Below are 20,058 nucleotides of genomic sequence, written 5' to 3'. Positions count from 1 at the left end.
GTAAGTAAACAATCGTTATAAAAAATGGGATTAATATCAATATTATTGGTATGGGATAGAAAAAAGAAGATAGATAAGATCAAAAAAGTTCAAAATTTATTAGAGAATGTGACATATTTTTAGGAAAGTTGCTATATAGGTAGGGGGCCAATTTAGAAGTCCCTTTCTCTTGGGGGTGAGCTTTGAGGCCAAATTTTCAATTTTCTAAATGCAAGAGATTCTCGACCTAAGGGAATTTAAGGCTAAGAACTTCCTACTTTTATGACAAAAGTCTAGATGAAGATTTAGTCTACTTAAGAATCAATCACACTAAAACTTTGTTATAAATTATTCATTTTTCTTATTGGGATCGGAACTTTGAAAAATAGGGACAACAAAAATCTATCTTGTTTGTATTTTGGATACCTGTAAAACCATCGAAGACCGTTGAAGTGACTAATTCCTGAAAATTTAGAGGCGCTAAGGACAGAAATTGATAGAGTTACCATTTAGGGCATTATATACCCGCCGTGTTCCTTTGAAAAGAAAAGGTAGATTGAAAAGAAGTTAGACTTTGAAAAATTTGTACCCGAACTCGGGGCTTGTCATTCCTTCTTCCCAATCGCCCATTCGACGTCCCCCGAAAATGACTTGTTGGATGCCTAAATATCTGTAGCTCAAAGTGAGAAAGTCAACAAGTTCCTTAATTAGATGCATACCTATAACCTTTATAATCTTTACAAGTATTCGTCCAGAAAACAAACTTACTCTGAGCTCAGAACAGTCAAACAGTTCAAAAGTACATCAATGGCCAAATAATCAGACGTACCGAGGTCGACCCTGCCACACATTATCGCACAACTTGTTTGAATTTTCCACATTGAGATTGAATAATGGAAATACAGTTAATTCCAAGAACTCTTACCAAACTCGGCCCCAGTTGTCCTGAAACTCAACATCACTGATATCATGAAATGATGACTGCATCACTTTAAACCCTTTTTCTGCATCATACACAGGATTGTACTCCATCGATGAATTCGCAACCTGAAATTATGTCGTGGTATGTGTTCGAATAATGATTCAATGAAGTTTTTATTCCAAATATTTAGTAATTCACTCAGCTGCCCTGGATTTGGTCCCATTAAGTCTTAGGAGGAGGTGTGAGAGACAGACCACCTAACCAGGTTGGTTGAGCTATCCCTTTCTTTGGAAAGGAATCAGTAATTGGCTCCCAAATAACCAAATTCATATACAATTGAGAAAAGATCTAGAGAACCTAGTTTATCAAAACAAATAAATAGAGAGTTCTAGAGAAAAGATCTAGAGAACCTAGTTTCAACCATATAAAGCTGACAAAACAATTAAGTAGTTGTGTGATACATTCATAATGTAAATGTTATCCCCACACGTCAAAAAGTCAAGTGGAAAAGAATGAAAACACTGGTTATAAGGCCTTCCCTCATTCGAATATATAAGTAATGAATTTAATAAGAGAATTAGTTTTGAATTGTGAAATAGGTAAAGAAAAAGGACATGTAATTGGCTTCAAATCATTGGGGTTGTCGGAATTTACCATAACCCATCAGCTTAAGTTTTTGGGTTGATTAGTGATTTAACAATTAGAGTGGTCATGTTGGACCTTCTAAAAATATTCAAGCCCATAAGTGAGAGGAGGTATTGGAGGTTGATATAATTAAATTTACCTTTAGGCTGTTGGGTTGATTGAAGAGTTGAAGGAAGAATACATCAATTAGGTTAAAGGATATATGAAGAAACCTGTAAATTTGAAGAGTTGAAGGCCCCCAATCGACCCATGACGTACCATGACTGGATAACCTGCATGGTAACTTGTAATTTAAGTAATACAAAATATAAGGAAGGTTAAGAGTCATTCAGGGTAGCACAGAGAGTGGCGGGAAAGTGGAAGATGGTCATTTTCAATGTTTATGAGGATCAAGGAAAAGAATAATTCTGACAAAGAAAACCATTCTATGGCAATAAGAATTAACTTACACTGCCAATAAGATCAACATCTCGATCAGATGGTGATCCAATCAACTCAAACCATATGTAGGAATCGAGAGGATTGAAGCTATGCAGAAAAACAGAGGGAAAGGGATGGTTAGTTACTAAAAATGGTAAAGTTCGAACGTCCGAAAAAATTAAATGAACAATTTGTCACCACATCAACAAAAGTACGAATAATTTTCACTTCATTAGCAGGTTAAGGATGCCTAAAAGATTCACAAGACACAACGAACAGGTATAAATAAATGTTTAAGTGTTTTGAAAAACAATGGTTAAACTTAAAAATCAGTTATTCAAGAAATGAGGACAAAATCAGCCAGAGGATGTTCAAAGATAGCAGAAGTCCAATATCACTGTATCCTGGGATTGTTCAGTTCTGCACTGGACTACTACAAATTTACCAAGAAAAAGAACGTAATTTATAAGATTTTAGCTGATTATATAGTCACTTAGAAAGTTATCATGATCCAACATTTCAATTATGACCAAACTTCCCATCTATATAATAGCTGACTACACTCATGGGAAAAAGATAAATAAGGTCTCATTTGGTAACTTTTGTTTCTTTTAATTACTTCTCTGGTGTTCCTTTCTAGATGAAGAAGTGACTTTGTGCTCTTCAAGAAATTTAGGCAAAGCCCCCTCGCCCCGAGCCTCAGTTAATCGGGGATCTTAGAGGGGCACCCAATCAAGGCTGCCACCCTCATCCTTTAGAGATAGAGGCGAAGCAGCGAGATCGATAGAGAGAGGGGCACAACAAAAAGTCTTAAAAAAAAGGCATGGAAGGTCTCAAACACATCCGCAGTTGGAGAATGATAAAACACTTTCTCAACTAGAATGCATCTACAAAACTGTTCTACTTCCACCCATGGATTTCCTTGCTTTGATAATAAGTACATATATTTTCAACTAAAAAGTGGTTTTTTTTTTTTTTTTTTTTTTTTTTTTTTTTTTTTTTTTTTTTTTTTGCATTTGGCTAACAATTCAAATGTTTGCTTAAGAAAGATTAAATTCATGGTAGAGAAATGATAAAAAAAAATAAGCATAATTTTCAAAAACCAAAAATCAAATGGTTATCAAATACGACCTAAATAACGAGAATGCATATTCCCATCCTCATATCAGCTGAGAAGGTAAGAAAAGCATCTTTGAACCATGACACTGCCAGTACCCATAAAACAGTAAACTATATCTAATCATAACTTAACGTTCAAAAAGAAAAAAAAAAGTAAAACAACACATCAAAAAAATTCATGACTTGCACATTTGGAAAACCCAAAGTTTAAACAAAATCCTTTCGTGCAAGGAAGCCATACTAAAAACTAAGATACAGCTTTCTTTAAAGGAGAACTTGCTGAATTAACACTACCTTTCAGGTTTTTAAACATTTTTTTCAAAACAGATTCGAAACCTGAGCAATTGAGAAGAACAAATTCAGATTTGATGAGCAACGGTTCAATGCAAGAAAAAATGGAATTGGCAATGTGGTGAAATCTTTTCTGTATTATGGAGAATTAGACTTTGATTTTGGCGCTGGAAATGAGCTAATACTAGTTTGGACCAAAAAGGATGATAAACAAGTAAGGGGCGTTTAAAAAAAAAATTACTCTCTAAAGCTGACTTTGAAGGCAAGGATGGAACCCGTTTTAGACTTTGTGAAATCTCTACCCTTCCTCCGAACTCTCTCTTCAACCTACCACAATCACATTGGAAGATGTATCAAGCACAAAGATAAGAAAATGCCTTCGTTTAACAGGAATTGAATGAAAAACATTTAGAAGTTTTATCTCTACTGCCTGATACCTCAGAGAAACAAGCTTATTCTGTTCTTCAGTTCTATCACTTGTGTGAATGCCAGCACGGGCAAGTGTATAATACATGAGATTCAGATTGGTTTTGATACTCTAGTAAGAAGCTAATTGCTCGTGACTGACAATAGATGCGAAATAAGTTGATGAACAACACCTTTGTATATGAATTATTAGTCATATGAGAAACTTCTCCAGCAAAATGTTGTGTGATAATTAAGTTGATCTTGGAAGAGTATAATATAAAGAGCCAATACTAGAATATAAGTCAAATGAGTAACTTATGAAACGGCGACTAATAAAGTAATCCTGTTGATTATCCAGAAATATCATCTGCATCCGTTCATGACAGTACGCACCAATACTCAGAAAATGTTGGACCAACAAAATATATTCAACTATATCAACAAGATATAATGACAGTCGTACTCGACGCAAGCTTATCTTCTAAGACATCATACCGATGGATAAAGAATATATCAAGGAAACGTTAAATCCTATATCGCGAATATACTGCAAACAAGTTTGAAGCATTTTGTTAAGGTTTCTTGTCACTCAAAGTGAAGTGAAGAAATCTGAAAAATAGATTAAAAAAACTGACACAATATCAAAAGCTGTTAGCAGTAAATGTTTGAAGAAGATGAATATCAGCCAAATCGATATACCTTTTTCCTCATTTCCTCTGGATTGCCAATGCTATCGCCAAGAACAGCGCGTAATTCCGCATCGTTTTTGCAGGCATCTTCTAACACTCTGTCGTTTTACCGGCGATTTCATTATCAATCGAATACACTTGAAAAAAATGCTAACACACAATCATACAGAAAAGAGAGAGAGAGACTTCGCCCAAGCAGGATAATTGTGGAGACGATCATGCTCCCGTTTTCGCTTCTCTTCACGAAGCTTAAGCAATCGACGACTTCTAGCAGTGGTTCCAGAGCCCTTGGCGTCAGTTGCAGTCGGTGTAGAAGCACTCTTGGCATCAAACATAGATTCGTGGCCGTTTTCAGAAAGCATAGCACGAGAACGAAGTGAAATTAGCTGAAATTCACGGTTTGGAGTAACAGATTTGAGGAAGATTCCTGGATTAGATAGAAAGTTGCAAGTGGAAGTAGCATTTCGAAAAGCCAACCCTAGTCCGATGACCTCGAACACGGACATTCTCTTGTTCTTCCCTTAACCAGCTTGTTCTTCAGAAACTCTCGCACTAGTTCTCCTTACGAACGACGATGATTCCCTCGTTAGCAAACAAATTTTGAAATTTCGGTTATTATCCATTCTAAAAGCTCTTAAATATCCTGTCACCTGTGATTTCCCTTTTTATTATATATTTATTTATTTTCTTCTTTGTGGTGGATGACCTAAATTATGGACATCTTAATGAAGTAGCGTATAAAATTACCAGTTTATCCTTTCCAAGGCCACTATAGCTTATGGAATTACCGATTTGTTGGCGTGGCCACACTGTAATTTTACAATTTTTACTTCATTTGACTTTTCATTTAAAATTTCATTTAGTTCATTATCTAGGATCTCATGATTGTTCTTTTCGGTTCTTTTCGGTTGCACAAATATAAGTGTTTTATCACACACCGAACTATGGAAAAGATTTGAAGAGGCCAATCAAATTAATTTATGCCTCTATATAAGAGTTATTTACGTGAGATCTCATGTTGATTGGAAAGAGGAACGAGAGAATTCACATCGGTTGGGAGGAGGAAACCTCTCCCTAGCGGACAATTTTTAAGAACCTTGAGAGAAAGTCCGAAGAGGACAATACCTGCTAGCAATGAGCTTGAATTGTTACAATTTAAGTGCTTGAAGAGAACATGTGAACGTCCAAAAGTTGTTCTAAATACAACTAACGACGACCTTGAAACATTGTTTTAAGTATTGAAATTATGGAGCAAGTATCGACATTAACAAACAGGAACGTATCATCAAATTTTGATTCAAATGCATTTTGTCGTTCAAAATCGAAAGCTTGATCACATTAGATCAAGACGGGTTTTAAAAATCTTGAGGGGAAGTCCAAAAGATAAACCAAAAGAGGACCTTTGCTAGTAGCGGTAGGCTTGAACTATTACAATTTAAATGCTTGAAGTAGACATATGAACGTGACAAAAGTTGTTTTAAATACAACTAACGACAACCCTGAAACATTGTTTCAAGTATTGAAATCATGTAGCAAACATCATCAAATCGACATTCAAAAACAGGTCATGCATTTTGTCGTTCAACATCAAAAGCTTGATCACATAATAGGAAGTGGAATGAAGCACAAATGCATTTGATGTCTATGTTCCAAATAGAGAACAACTATGTAAGTACCTAACAAATAAAAATTCCAAAGAGCATTTGTTCATCCACATTGAAGAAATAAAGACCTCATCTCAAACAGATAAAGCATGTAAAATCCCAGGAAACACAGCATAGAGACTGAAGTGAAGACAACAATAATCAATCACAAGAACATTGGCGGTGTTTTCTCTTTGGGCTTTAATGGGGAGTGAGAACATACATCTTACAGTCATGAGGGTCTACTTGAGCAGTAAGTTGATGCTGAACCACCTGACTGGAGTGCTGTTGTAGGAATGAAAATTTCATAATCAATCACAAAACCAAACGTTTTCTAATCGAGAGTCTACTTGAGTCTGAGAACAATAACGCTTAAGTAAAACGTTGTATACAAAAGTACTAATTATGTTTGTTTCGAAATCATTGGTTTCAAGTGTTATTAGATATTGTGAAAGTGCTACTTGAGTTCGAGAAAAAGTGCTTTTAATTATATGATGTTAAGGATTGTTGGGAGGGAGAGTCCCACGTTGGCTAATTTAAGGAATGATCATGGGTTTATAAGTAAGAAATACGTCTCCATTGGTATGAGGCCTTTTGGGGAAGCCCAAAGTAAAGCCATGAGATCTTTATGCTCAAAGTGGACAATATCATACTATTGTGGAGACTCGTGATTCCTAACATGGTATTAGAGTCATGCCCTTAACTTAGTCATGTCAATAGAATCCTTAAATGTCGAACAACAAAGTTGTGAGCCTCGAAGGTGTTGTCAAAAGTGACTCATGTGTCGAACAAATGATGTACTTTGTTCGAGGACTCCAAAGAATGAGTTGAGTCTCGATTATGGGGAGGAGGATGTTCGAGGGTTCCATAGGCCTCAAGGGAGGCTCTATAGTGTACTTTGTTCGAGGGGAGGATTGTTGAGAATTGTAAGGAGTGAGTCTACATTGGCTAATTTAGGGAATGATGATGGGGTTATAAGTAAGGAATACATCTCCATTGGTAATGAGGCCTTTTGGAGAAGCCCAAAACAAACCCATGAGAGCATATGCTCAAAGTGGACAATATCATACCATTGTGAAGGGTCGTGATTCCTAACACATGATTTAGATCTTACCTCCCATAAGTCTCGGGCAGTAACAGTAGTTGATGGACTCAAACCAATAGCTGACCAAGATGCAGTGATTTTGGCTCTATAAAAGCCTCTGTTCCACAGAACCACAGCGACTCTTTTACCACTAAGTGTCCCTGCCCAAACCTGTATTGTTTTTGTGTAGAAAAGTTAAGAGGAAAGTAGACTATCTTTTCATTTCCTTTTAGAATGTGTTGGTGATGAAAATTTACCTCAAGATCTCCAAGTTTGTAAACCTTCTTCCCTTGAACTCCAAGCTTATCTACATGGATAAAACACTTTTAGATGGGAGTAAATAATGTCATATTTGGTTAATGGTTAATCTTTCCATTTTATAGAGAAAATATTATCATGCTTGGTTTTTACTTACCCTGATTAACTGCAATAACCTCCTTATTACTTAACAATTTCAAGGTGATGTTGTCCATTGATCTGATGTCACATCCAATCAGCAAAGGAGCCTTTCACATATGAAGTAAAGAAAGGAATCAATAATAAAGTAATAAGACACTTCTACTCAATGAAGCACAAAAAAGTTATATACTGAACCCTCAAATCAAGCAAAGATATTCAATCCTATCTTCATGTGGTTTTATTAAATGGTTTGAAATTGAAGCCCGAATATGTCTTAATAAGATCTGAGAAGTTACCAATCTAAACTAAAACGTAGATTCTGGAAAAGTTTTACTCAATGGTACTTACTTTTGCCAGTGCCCAAATGCTAAAATGAGAGCGGTATTCTGCTGTTGTCATCCCTCCGTTCCCCACTTCAAGCATGTCAGGATCTGAACAAAGGAAATTTTAAGCTAAGATTATTTTCTTTAACATTTCTGAGATTGTAGTACAGTTTTAGCCAAAGGGGAGAATTGTGAATACACAAACTATAACGGCACAAGCCTACCACTAGCAGATATTGTCCTCTTTAGGCTTTCCGTCAAGGTTTTTAAAACACGTCTGTTAGAGAAAGGTTTCCACACCCTTATAAAGGGTGTTTCGTTCTTCTCCCCAACCAACGTGGAATCTCACACAAACAAAGTTATTTTATAATCGTTTAAAAAAAAAGAAAAACTTATTTAATGATAACTATGAATACTCAGAATTTTATACTTTTCCTTGAAAATAGTTTTCCCAAAATTGTTAAAGGTTGAGTTTAAACAGTTATATTTAATCGGTATTGAGAGATATGAAATGGGACCAACCAACAAGCTAACCAGCCAATATTTCTCTATACACAAGAGAATCTTTTTTCATATTGAACTACAATTCTGGAATTTACCATTCCATCCTCCAGGTTTAGCATAAGATGCCCATTTGTCATTCTGATCAGCAATAGTTGTCATACTGTACCATTTAAGTAGCAGCATCAGTTTCTTGCTAAAGGAAGTTTTTGGGACTTGAAATTCATATGGGGGAGAAAAGAAACTAGTCAAATAAGGTAGAGTTCTTGAAATTATTGCATGTTTCCAGAAATGATCATAAAATATATGCTTGAAAGAATGTATGCTTACTACCTGTTCCAGTTGTCTTGAATATCTGATGTTGTTCTCCAACTATTTCCTACATTCACTGCCCAAGTAGCTGGGTCTTCTTGTCCCCTAAATGAGAAAAAACTTAAGAAATGAACTCCCTCTGTACTCTAGAATGGAGAAATAATAGAGTAAAAAATTGCTAACCATTCACATAAAGAAAAAAGTATGGGTCTCCCAGATTGTTGCAAGGCTTTAGTCATCTTCGGATACCTATGTCCCCAAGGAATTGTGTTGCAGTTATTTGGAAAATTCGATCACGAGAAGCACGAAAGAGAAAAAGCTATTAAAGATGCATTTTGATTCAATTCTCCCTTTATTTCTTTTATCGTCTTGACAAAAAACTGAAAAAGTTTTTGCCGCATCAATGGCGCTTTAGCAAAAGAGCTTAACCTTGTTACCGAGAATAGAAAGTATTGGAGGCCAAATAGGGTCGAAAGTTGGACTATTCCCTTACCTAAAGGACATAGAAAGCGGATCCTACCTTTCTTTTGGGCTTGTACCAGTATTTTCACAGTTATCATATTTCAAGTAATCGATCCCCTAGACAATAGTAGTATACATATCAGTTTCCTTTAAACAAAAAACGAAATATTCTCTATTCCTGACTAGAACAAGGTTCCAAAAATACCCATGATGCAAAGGTTTTTGCATCTTGTTCTTCGTGATCCAAGGAACCTGGCATCTTCTTACTGCAAGTCTGGATCCTGAAGAGATTGTATTAACTTCAGTAAAGATCTAACTAAAACAGGGTCTGATAATGGAATTATAACCCAAAATATTTCAGCAAATTAAACTATCTGCAGCATTTTGATGAAGTGCAACAATGAAAATGAACGAGGAAGTTGTTTAAGCTGATGTGATTTGTGTATAAACATACCCAGCATCAGAGTAAATTCCGAGCTTGAGCCCTTTTCTATGAACATAATCTGCTAGGGCCTTAATACCAGAAGGGAATGTTGAAGATTTAGGAACTAAATTACCCTGACAAAATCGATGGAATCTTCATCATCTAATGCAAATATTGAGATTTTCATCGTCATCATCCAAGACATGATATAGAACATTGAAATTTACCTTAGCATCTCTATTCAGTTCAGCCCAACAATCATCTAACTCGAATGGAAATAGGATCATATTAATGTCAGAAACAGAAAGCATGAAGCTGAAAAACCATAGAAATGTAAAAAGAAAGAAATATAAACATCACCTAAATTGATGTATTGATATCCTAATGCAGCAAGGCCGCTGGATACCATTGCATCCGCTTAGCAAAAGAAATAGGATCGGTATCTCAGTCACTGTACACAAATCCAAACAGAAAAACGCATTCAAAATCAAAATATCACCTGTTTCCTTGATTAAATTCTCGTTTATATTACACTGAAAATGGTTCCAGCTATTCCATCTGAGCTCATTACGAAAAAACAGAAGCAGTCAGCAATCCATTCCTATCGAAATGTGAATAAAACACTATTGAACGAAACCGAGAAGGCCGACAATTAAACGAACAAACTACACTATATTCAATCTGATTCATCCTCCTGATACGGAAACAAAAATCATGATCAGAGAGTAATACTCACCCCATCGGAGGAGTTAGAGCGAGGCCATTATTGAGGAGAACTCTCCTGGGGGAGTCATAATCAAACTCAGTAGCAAACCGCAGAGGTCTCGATCGAGTTGCTCCGGCCATCGCACCGCCATTGCCGTTGCTACTGAAGAAGAAGGTCCAGAAAAGGACGGAGTAGAGGAGAAGCATAATCGAAGCTGGAGATGAAACCATGGCCGAGGGCTGTAGCCTGTGATTGAGAGCATTAATGGTGAATGTACTATTTACATAGTTAGTTTTAGATCAGAACTGGATGATTCGTTACCTCAGAGCATTGAATTCGCCAAGGAGACAGGATTTGGTAATGCTTCTTCACTGAACAACAAGCAATTATGGAGAAAGTGCGATCTGCCCATGCAGGCCATCAATGGTGGTTCCACCATGATTAAGAACACAACAGACTCAGCGTTACCCCCCAATAATTCCATCGAATTACTTATTATTTTTATTTAATATTTAATTAATTTATTTATTTATTTATTATTATTATTATTTTGGTGAAGGCTAGAAGTCAACATAGTTGATATGGACGAATAAAAAATTAAGAAGGAAAAATAGAAAATCAAAATGGATATAGTTTTAAAGTAAGATATTTGTGGAGGAATGTTTGTTTTTCATTTTTATTTACCAAATTCAATAATATATATTAATATATTTAATAACAATTTTTTCTATTTTATTTCACATTACAATTTTACATTTTATAGGTAGTCGATTCTAAGAGATGAGAAACTAGTTTGATAGCACGAGCTTCAAAGGGGGATTGAGTTCAAATTCTTGAACAGGGACGTGGCAGCTAAGAGCAACGGACTTCAAAGGAGAATCGAGTTCAAATTCTTAAACAGGGACGTGGCAGCTAAGGGCAACGTTCGAACTTCAAAGGGGAATCGAGTTCAAATTCTTGAACAAGGACTTGGCAGCTACGTTTGAGGTTCAAAGGAGAATAGTTCAAATTTACTAGACAGGGCATCGAGAAGAGTTCTTTTATGTATAAGAGTCTATCTATAGGGTTCCTCTGCAAGGTTCGTTCACAAAGGGTGAGTCAAGGCCTAAGATTAGGCCGAAAGGCATAGTCGATGGACAATAGGTGAACATTTCTATACTACCCCTTGTTGGTCCAAGGGACAGAGGAGGCTAGATTAGTCGAAAAATGGTTATCGGTTCAAGGACGCAAGGTTCCCTTGTTTTTTAAGGGTAAGAAGGGGTAGAGAAAATACCTCGAGCCAATGTTCGAGTACCAGACGCTCACTAAAATACTTCATGCCATATTCCCAGAAAAAGCTTGAATGACCTTCAACAAAAGGATACCTGTATCTAAAACCAATACAGGTGGGTATGTAGAAAATACCTGGGGTACGAGATAACTCTCCTACAAAACTATAATAGGTATATCAAGAATATTTTCTTAACAAATGAAAAAAACATATATATATATATATAATTCTAACTTGAATTTTATTAACGAATATTAACATAAAAGAAAATATTTTAAACTTAAATAGATTTCAAATCCTCTTCAAGAAATTGGGGTTAAAATGGACATTTGGCATGAATGGGCTCCCGAAGTGTGCGATATATTTCCCACAAATAGCTGTGCAAAAATCACCACAAAAATTAAAATAATAATAATAATATTATTATTATGATGATTTATTTATTCAATCCATTTCAAAATATTATAGGCAAGCCCAGCCCAGGAAGCCCAATGGGCTTTATTAGGGAACATTACCTCCCAGAGATCTCTGGCTTGAACGACAGTGTCGTTAGGAATGCCGATGTCGTCCCAATAAGCCCTACCTGCCATCCTCCATTTCCTTCTGTTCACCAACAGAACCGCCACTCTGTATCCAGATAAAGGCCCAGCCCAAATCTGTTCCATTTTTTTACCCTTTTTAAATTTATTCTCTCTAAATTTTAAAAATAATAATAATAAATTTGTCAATTTTAATTACCTCCACGTGTCCGCTTCTAACCTTCTTAGCTTGGACACCCAGAGGATCTACCAGAATTGTTTAAAAAATATATATAATTCCAAATAATAATAGAATTAAATTTACTTTGATTTACAGAAATAACCTCAGAATTCCAAATTATTTCCATTGAGTCCTCGGAAATCTCCCTCAGATCATTACCCAAGAGAAGTGGAGCCTGTGGGCAATTTTGTAAAAATTAATAAAATTAAAAAAATAATAAAAATTTATTATTTTTATTGCTTTGGGCCTGAGGAAATGGCCCATATGCTGAAGTGGACTCTGTACTCTTCCTTGGTCATCCCTCCATTTCCAACTTCAAGCATGTCAGGATCTAAAAATTAAATAATTTAATAATTATATATATATATATATATATATATATATATATATATATATAATTAATTAATTAATTAATTAATTATTAATAAAAAAGACCACTCCAAACAACACATATTTATTTATTATTTATGTTAGACGAACATGTTGACTCTCTACCATGGTATGATATTATCCGCTGACTCTCTACCATGATATGAGTCCACTAACTCTCTACCATGGTATGATATTATCCACTGACTCTCTACCATGATATGAATCCACTGACTCTCTACCATGGTATGATATTGTCCACCGACTCTCTACCATGGTATGATATTGTCCACCGCCTCTCTACCATAGTATGATATTGTCCACCGACTCTCTACCATGGTATGATATTGTCCACCGACTCTCTATCATGGTATGATATTGTCCACTGACTCTCATAATTTTGCTTGTACTTCTCCAAAATGTCTAGTCATAATTTTGCTTGTGCTTCTCCAAAATGTCTCAAACCAATGGATGAAGTATTATTTGTTTATAAACTCATCAAACCAATGGATAAACTATTATTTATAAGCTCATGAACATTTACTAAACTAAGAGACTTCCAGCCTCCAACAATTTATTCACCCATTTATTTATGAGAACATCCCTAATTTGAAAGAGAGTGACTTACCTCGACGTCACGAGTCAACTCCGCCCAGCAATCATCTAAAAAAACGACTGCATTTTAGTCGGGTAAAAACTAATTAACAATTACTAAGAAAAAAATTAAAATATTTTAAATTTTATTTTAACCAATGTTAACGTAGACGTATGCCAGTGGAAACAAGAAGATCAGCTGTAGAATTTATTTATTTATTTATTTATTATATAAAAAAGAAAAAGCATAAATAAATATTAGAAAATAAAAGAGAGTAAATGAAAACGACACCGTTTTGCTTGACGACGGTCTCGTTAATGCCGCACCGGAAGTGATTCCAACTGTTCCATCTACAAAACAAAGCGAAAAAACGAATAGAAAGAAAGAAAGAAAGAAATTGAAGGAGGAGGAAAGGGAGTTGGAACCCCATGGGAGGCGTGGAGGCGAGAGCATTGGCGAGGAGATTCCGGTGGTCTTGAGGGCGGAGCTTGCGAGAAGCGGCGGCGGAAGGCGCGATCAGAAGGAAGGAGAGCAGAATCGAAGCAATGGCGGCGGCCAGTTTGTCCATTTGATGAGAAGCGAGAGAGAGGGGAAGGAGCGGTGGAGTTTTAGGTATAAATAGAGAGCATTTTTAGCATTTTTAGCATTTTTTAATTTCATATTATATTTTTTTTTTTATGTAAAGCATGCTGAAAAAGATTAAATCATGATTGATAGAGATACGAAAGTAGCATTGAATTTCGTGCTACCTTATAGAATTAGTATAAATAAGATTCAAACTTATAATAACACTTTCTAAATTTTATGAACTACAAATTCAGTAATAAACTTATAATATCACATGACATGATAAGTTTTAAATTTCATGAGAGAAAAAGGCATAATGACTAATAAAATAACAATAAATAACTTGTAATAATTAATATTATTGAATTTCTTTTTCAGTTTTTTGGTTTATGAAACAATTTTATTTTGTTTGTTTGCTATTATTACACAACAATAATATGGAGCAAGCTTAATACAGGAATCATACTTATTATGTGCATCACTTGATTTAGTTTATAATTGAATCCTAAACACTGAACCTCATAAACGAATTTTCCTATTGTTTTTCACATCAAAACGAAAACTCACCAACTAAACATGAGTTATTATTCCTTGCCTAGTAGAACATGTTTACGAGCCCAGTATTGTTCAAACCTCTGCCTCGCATATTCGATGTAATCGAAGTCGATGTCATTTACATGCTCCTGAAAATGAAAGGAACGAATTGATGATTAAGGACGTTGTTAGGAGATCAAGTTAAGAGGTTATGATATCATAATTCGAAGCATAGAACACAAACAATACATTATCTTGTTCCAACACATGAGAAAAATAATATCATAAATGTTACTACGAAACAGAACAATGATTTATTTTTTTTTTGCAGTTAGCACACATACAAACTAAAACATGCCTATAATTTATTGAAACGAATGCATGGTTCGGGGTTGGAAGAGTGAAATTACCGATATTATTCCCCAGAGGCCCCAAACAAAATGGCTAGCAAGAGTATACTTCTCAACATCTTCGACTAATTGCTCCACCTCAGCATCGCGGGGCTGCTGACCTGCATATGAACATAATTTGAGAGCCCAAATCAATAAGTAGCTCAAAAATGCATCTTTTGAACTTCCAGAAAATCTATCTCCATCTATCTCATCACTGAAAATTTTGAACTTCAAGTCCCAAAAATAGATGGTTCCTTCAGTGCATGCAATATGTACTTAAGTAAAATCGGACAAGAATCGAAAACTACTTGAACTTGCACAGAAAATCAAAGCATCTTGAGAATGAACATTATATTGTACTCATACAGACAAGATCTGGCATGGTTGCATATTTTTCGATCCCTTGACAACCATTCGTATTCCTATTCTATATAGTAAAGATCGTAAAATTACCTGAAGCGCTCATATATGTTTGCACGAATCTTTTACGCTCCTCCAAACCTGTTACAGAAAAAAGAAGTCAAGACTGCCCCTCAATCAACACCAAATACATAAATATCTATATATATATATACAAAACAAACCAGGATATTTGGTGTAGTCCAAAACATGTGGAGTGTCTGTATGATAATCAGCAGTCATTTCACAGAAGTGATTTGCAATGTCGAAGGCGATGGGATTATAACTTGCATATTCATAATCCTGAGAAGGAGAGTTACGAAAATCAATTATGAGTAACGTGACTCAAATTTCAATTCTTCTAAAAAAGACATGATATTCTCTTGCCTAAATGGCTAAACTTGTATATGGGTTCCAGTTAAAAAAGAATAACATAACAATAACAATAATAATAAATACACCTAAATTAGCAATGGTTCAAGCAACGGTAATATGTTCATGTCTCCATGAATGATTCGACTTCAAAGTACCAATCTTGGATAAATATTCATCAGATCAAAACAAACATAAAATTAGTGGCTGGGCACGACAGATGGCTATTGTAAGTGCTATGTTCCATGGTTAAAAACCGAAGGTTGTCGTAGTTTAGGTTGTTTCCTGACTACAGCTAACAGAGTGGCACCCCATGATCACATCATATATACATTGCAACACTCGGATACCATTTCTCATTTTTCAATTGACAAATGACAATGAGCAATCTGTTTTCTAGATTTATGTAATGCAGTTCATCAAACAGTATATTTGGAAAAAGAAAAAAAAAATATAGACATGATTTTCCCCCCAAATTCAAGAAAAATAAATTCTAAGACAGCAGAAAGAGAATATTACAATTATAGTTATTGATCTGGTCTCCTCGTCTAGCATTATGTTACCGTATTGTAAATCATTGTGGCAAAAACCAATACTTTGACGATCCCACAAGAGGTTCTTTTCCAATAGAGAAATCTCTTCTTCCATAGAATCCAAGCGAAAGGCTTTGGCTTCTTCAGGTAGAGAAATTCTTTTGGCAGCAATAAGCCAATTTCTGAAGTTTAGAAAGCAAAATTATGTCAGGACTACAAGAACAATAACGAGTGCAAGTGTAGATCATCGTATCTGAAAAGGTTGAAGGGAAAACAAGATCAATCTAAAGTACAGTGTCATACCGCAATCTACTCCACAAGCTCGCATTCTTTGGACCCGGAATATCAAGATCATGGAACTCCTTCATTTTAAAGGCTATGAGAGAAGATATTTCTGAATCACGTAGATCCTCTGCTGATAATGTCTGACAGTCACATATTAACAAGACAAAATAACACAAAAAGAAGAAAAACAAGTATTCTGCCATTAGAAAATAAAATGCTCATATTATATTAATGCCAGATATAAACTATGCAAATAACACAATAAAATGCTCCCAAGGCTGTTTCAGTAGCTGGCATAACACATTCCTAAAAAAATACGCAATAATAAGTTGGATGTTACGAAAAGGTGCCAGGAAAAACCGGGTAGATAGAGATAAAACAAGCCACGTTGAAAATAGGAGTTAGAAACATGGCTATATGTTATCATTGTGGCACAGCCATCTTCAAATTGCGATCCCACACTAAGCAAGGTGGAAATTTGATGAGCAAAAAGGAATCTCCGTTGCAAAGAAACAAAAAAGAAAGGGATCATCTTCTCACAAATTTACCATATCTCAAAATATTTTATAAATTTATCTACTTTTGAGATCCCTTTAATCTGATTCTTGAAAATTAAAATAAAAGTAAAGGCATGATTACTAAGAGAATAAAACCTGCATACCCTTGCACGGATGAACTCTTCAATTCGACCAGTTGAAAACCGCCCTAGAAGGCGAGGTCCCTGCCCATGCTTTGATATAAATTCAAATGTCTTTATCTCATCTTGTCGGTTAAAAAACACATCCACACCTTCACCATAAATCCTTACTAAAACCTTTCTAGAGACATCCTCTGTCTTAGTGGGCCACTTAATTTGGTAGACCTCATTGGTCATGGCTCCCTTCAAAGGGATCATTTGCCATGCACTCGAATCAGTTTCATCTCCCCATTTCCTAGCCAATTGCTGCAAAATCTCCCTGGCTTCTCTAGGTAGACGATCTTCCTTCTTATTAGCATTCTCCATTGTGACCATAGTTATACCAATTTCTAAAGAAAATCACTATCACAACAAACTTCTTTAGGTGAAATTGGCCGATCTGAAAATTTTTAAAACCAATAGTTGATAATCAATTATCTTAAAGAACCATTCTATTAAACACATCCTCAACTGTCATGCAGGAAGAGATTCCATTAAAAAAGGAGTAAAATAAAAACTCTGAATGAAAGAAACAACTGTTCATGGTCAACATAAAAGCTAATCTTATTCAGCAGATTTTTTAAAGTAAAGTAATTGTATAAAGATATTTCTTCTTTAGAAAGTAGGAATCAGACAAAAGAGGTGACATTCATATGATGAAAATAACCCAGCGTATCGTCGCACTAATACCATATATCATATACTCATATGTCCTATCAAGTATATTATTGTGAAATATCTAAAGCAGTATCAGAATTATATCAACACTGTTGCCACAATACATATATCCTTATAATTCAACAAAATTAAAGCTACAACCAACGGTCATTCCATTTCAATGCATAAAATATCAGTCAATAAGTGAACAAGATTTTAAGGTAAGCAAAACTTATGGGTGACACAGTTATACTAGAAAATTAAAGCAGGAAATGTCTCGAATTTGGGAAGAATGAGAATGATCACATGCAAATCATTCGAACATTACATTCTGTATAGTGAATATGATCCAAACAATAAAAAACATAGCATGATTAGAGAAAAATGCTATAAAATATGACCGTGTCTTAAATACACCAATAAAGATCGAAGGGCTGAAAAAAGTTAAGAGGAATCCTCGGTAATTTACACTCACATTAGAAAAATTTTAAGATCCAAAAAGAAAAGAAGAAATCGTACAAAATCTGAACATTCTAAAATGTAACCTTTTACATTAAAACGAAGAACGGAATTAAGAACTAGATTCATCCCATTCTACGCATTTACCCATCCCGGTTCGTAAAATTGAAAACAGATTTCGAATCTAGCCAATCAAACGAAACAGAAAAGATTGCCGAAAAAGATCATCATGCAAGAAGCACCATCACGCCCTCGATTTCAGATCTCCAAAATTCAACAAGAAAAAAACCATAAAATTCAAAAAAAAATCTACCGGAAGAATTGCCAAACCAATCAAGCTACCCGCACAACCAGAACCAATCCTTTCCCATATAATTGGCGCCATTGCAACAAATACATGATTAAGACAAATAATGAAAACTCCAACAGTTGATTCCGAACCTTTTATCAGAAATGAACGGATACGGAATCTCAACACGTTGAAGAAACAGCGAAAAGTTCCGAAAAGTTCCAGGCAAATCCCCCCAAGGTTCTGATTCTGCAGAGCAACACCACCGAAAAGTTACGCATATCTCATATTATATGGCGCTTCCCTCGGTGAGAGGCGGCAATAAACAAAGAGAGATTTATTTATTATTTTTTTAATACAATTTTTTACTTTGGGTTAATTTGTTATTTCTTAAATCAATTTAAATAATAATTCCACGTCGGTTGAAGAATGTCAGCCGTTGGATTTTTACATCGTTAGATCTTACGGACACAGTTGTGAAAGTTTATTAATATATTTTTCTCAATTAATATTAATAATAAATGTATTTTTAGATTTTTTTAAAAAATATTTAAAGTTGTTTTCTTAAGTTTTTTTTTTTTAAATTAAGTTATTTTATAAATAAAAATATTAACAATTAAATTTATTTGAAATTAAATTTATTTATTTAACTAATGCATTAATTTATAAAGTTAAAAACATTATTTTAAAAGCCATTATTATTCTTGCCATAAACTAACTAAAATATTATTTTATATTTTTGCAATATATATATTTAAAATATTAGTTTTGGGTAATTTCTAATAAACCACAATATTGGGCTCCGGCATTGGGCTCCGATATTGGGCTTTTTCTAAGGCCCAATCTATTGTCCAGAAGGCGCCTAAATGTAGCGGGAAATTACGGAAGCCCATTCAAGCCACGATCTAGCTTTTCGGCCTTCTTCTTCTTTCCGGCGGTTTCTTCTCACCGCGATTGAATTTCCTGATAATCAAACAGGTCTGCAATTTTTTTGTTGTATCTTCAATGTCTCTGCGGATCGAATTATTCCAATGTCGGCTCTCTTTTTTTTCCATGTTTATACGGCGTTGATATTTAAATTTATGTAGTTCGGCGCTTTGATACTGTAAATTTGAGGTTTATCGTCTAGGGTTTTGCTGGGGATTTTATGCTGTTTCTCTATTGCTTGTTTATATCAATGGAAGTTTCTGGTTTTTGATGAAAAGGAGAGAAAATATTTTATAGGGAATACGCTGCTTTTCATTTTAATATTAAGATGGTTCTGATTTCAATGCAGCTTGCGGAGTGTTGCTGATTGTCTTAAAATGTTCAAAAATACGTTTCAATCCGGATTCCTCTCTATATTATATAGCCTCGGGTATGTTTAGATGTTTCAATGTCAGTGCTTTCAGTCTGTCAAGGATTTTGTTTTTTAAATTCCAGGGGCTGATGCTTTGTTTTATTTTATGTATCCTTTTCTATAGGAGCAAACCGCTACAGATATGGGATAAAGAAGGTGAATTTGTTCATCTACGGACTGTGGTTTTTTATTTGCATTTGGTTAAAGTTTTTTTTTTTTTTTTTTTTTTTTTTTTC

The 20,058-nt window shown here is 34.9% G+C and overlaps 5 protein-coding genes across 7 annotated transcripts in view; 1 reads left to right on the top strand and 4 right to left on the bottom strand.

The window, feature by feature from the left end:
• Positions 1–316: 316 nt before the first annotated feature.
• Positions 317–5,087, bottom strand: LOC111466517. Its single transcript, XM_023111197.1, has 8 exons — positions 4,660–5,087; positions 4,484–4,571; positions 3,618–3,703; positions 1,996–2,074; positions 1,759–1,818; positions 905–1,026; positions 748–819; positions 317–649 (listed from the first exon to the last, which is right to left on the bottom strand). Exons 1-8 carry the CDS (start codon positions 4,977–4,979, stop codon positions 547–549), a joined length of 930 nt encoding a protein of 309 aa, XP_022966965.1. The 5' UTR covers positions 4,980–5,087; the 3' UTR covers positions 317–546.
• A 966-nt stretch (positions 5,088–6,053) lies between these two features.
• Positions 6,054–10,812, bottom strand: LOC111466515 (alpha-galactosidase-like). Its single transcript, XM_023111195.1, has 16 exons — positions 10,649–10,812; positions 10,358–10,573; positions 10,121–10,179; positions 9,982–10,038; positions 9,849–9,883; positions 9,652–9,755; positions 9,403–9,478; positions 9,256–9,314; positions 8,919–8,984; positions 8,757–8,840; positions 8,522–8,586; positions 7,948–8,030; positions 7,616–7,706; positions 7,458–7,507; positions 7,231–7,371; positions 6,054–6,401 (listed from the first exon to the last, which is right to left on the bottom strand). Exons 2-16 carry the CDS (start codon positions 10,555–10,557, stop codon positions 6,318–6,320), a joined length of 1,254 nt encoding a protein of 417 aa, XP_022966963.1. The 5' UTR covers positions 10,558–10,573; positions 10,649–10,812; the 3' UTR covers positions 6,054–6,317.
• Positions 10,813–11,898: 1,086 nt separating this feature from the next.
• LOC111466518 (alpha-galactosidase 1-like) lies at positions 11,899–13,949 on the bottom strand. The gene is made up of 7 exons (XM_023111198.1): positions 13,746–13,949; positions 13,612–13,670; positions 13,354–13,388; positions 12,441–12,531; positions 12,336–12,382; positions 12,113–12,259; positions 11,899–11,974 (listed from the first exon to the last, which is right to left on the bottom strand). Exons 1-7 carry the CDS (start codon positions 13,886–13,888, stop codon positions 11,900–11,902), a joined length of 597 nt encoding a protein of 198 aa, XP_022966966.1. The 5' UTR covers positions 13,889–13,949; the 3' UTR covers position 11,899.
• Positions 13,950–14,226: 277 nt separating this feature from the next.
• Positions 14,227–18,812, bottom strand: LOC111466516 (probable choline kinase 2). Its single transcript, XM_023111196.1, has 8 exons — positions 18,636–18,812; positions 17,064–17,478; positions 16,421–16,542; positions 16,104–16,299; positions 15,398–15,515; positions 15,267–15,314; positions 14,832–14,932; positions 14,227–14,570 (listed from the first exon to the last, which is right to left on the bottom strand). Exons 2-8 carry the CDS (start codon positions 17,412–17,414, stop codon positions 14,472–14,474), a joined length of 1,035 nt encoding a protein of 344 aa, XP_022966964.1. The 5' UTR covers positions 17,415–17,478; positions 18,636–18,812; the 3' UTR covers positions 14,227–14,471.
• A 558-nt stretch (positions 18,813–19,370) lies between these two features.
• The window catches only part of LOC111466519 (cilia- and flagella-associated protein 20), a 3,173-nt gene continuing 2,485 nt past the window's right edge, over positions 19,371–20,058 (top strand). Inside the window, exons 1-3 of one of the 3 annotated variants that reach the window (XM_023111199.1) lie at positions 19,371–19,461; positions 19,760–19,840; positions 19,947–19,978. In XM_023111199.1, the coding sequence (XP_022966967.1) occupies positions 19,788–19,840; positions 19,947–19,978 (85 nt within the window). In that variant the 5' untranslated portion in view covers positions 19,371–19,461; positions 19,760–19,787. The other 2 variants (XM_023111200.1, XM_023111201.1) reach the window with 2 other exon arrangements.

The sequence above is a fragment of the Cucurbita maxima genome, unplaced genomic scaffold, assembly GCF_002738345.1.
Source record: "Cucurbita maxima cultivar Rimu unplaced genomic scaffold, Cmax_1.0 Cma_Scf00031, whole genome shotgun sequence".
NCBI lineage: Eukaryota > Viridiplantae > Streptophyta > Magnoliopsida > Cucurbitales > Cucurbitaceae > Cucurbita > Cucurbita maxima.
The sequence above is the reverse complement of the archived record's forward strand: the minus strand, read 5'-3'. Positions and strand labels throughout refer to the sequence as shown.

Coding starts and splice junctions, on each gene's coding strand:
- LOC111466515 (XM_023111195.1), bottom strand. CDS start 10,557: ATGGTTTCATCTCCAGCTTCGATTATGCTTCTCCTCTACTCCGTCCTT. Junction 10,180..10,357: donor GCTCTAACTCCTCCGATGGG/GTGAGTATTACT, acceptor TAATGAGCTCAG/ATGGAATAGCTGGAACCATT. Junction 7,707..7,947: donor GCATTTGGGCACTGGCAAAA/GTAAGTACCATT, acceptor CATATGTGAAAG/GCTCCTTTGCTGATTGGATG.
- LOC111466518 (XM_023111198.1), bottom strand. CDS start 13,888: ATGGACAAACTGGCCGCCGCCATTGCTTCGATTCTGCTCTCCTTCCTT. Junction 13,671..13,745: donor GCCTCCACGCCTCCCATGGG/GTTCCAACTCCC, acceptor TTTGTTTTGTAG/ATGGAACAGTTGGAATCACT. Junction 12,532..13,353: donor AGTTGACTCGTGACGTCGAG/GTAAGTCACTCT, acceptor AATTGCCCACAG/GCTCCACTTCTCTTGGGTAA.
- LOC111466517 (XM_023111197.1), bottom strand. CDS start 4,979: ATGTCCGTGTTCGAGGTCATCGGACTAGGGTTGGCTTTTCGAAATGCT. Junction 2,075..3,617: donor TTCAAAGTCAGCTTTAGAGA/GTAATTTTTTTT, acceptor TTTTCTGCATAG/CTTCAATCCTCTCGATTCCT. Junction 1,027..1,758: donor TCAACTCTTCAAATTTACAG/GTTTCTTCATAT, acceptor ACATAATTTCAG/GTTGCGAATTCATCGATGGA.
- LOC111466516 (XM_023111196.1), bottom strand. CDS start 17,414: ATGGTCACAATGGAGAATGCTAATAAGAAGGAAGATCGTCTACCTAGA. Junction 16,543..17,063: donor AAGAGTTCATCCGTGCAAGG/GTATGCAGGTTT, acceptor TGTGACTGTCAG/ACATTATCAGCAGAGGATCT. Junction 15,516..16,103: donor CCAGATCAATAACTATAATT/GTAATATTCTCT, acceptor TCTCCTTCTCAG/GATTATGAATATGCAAGTTA.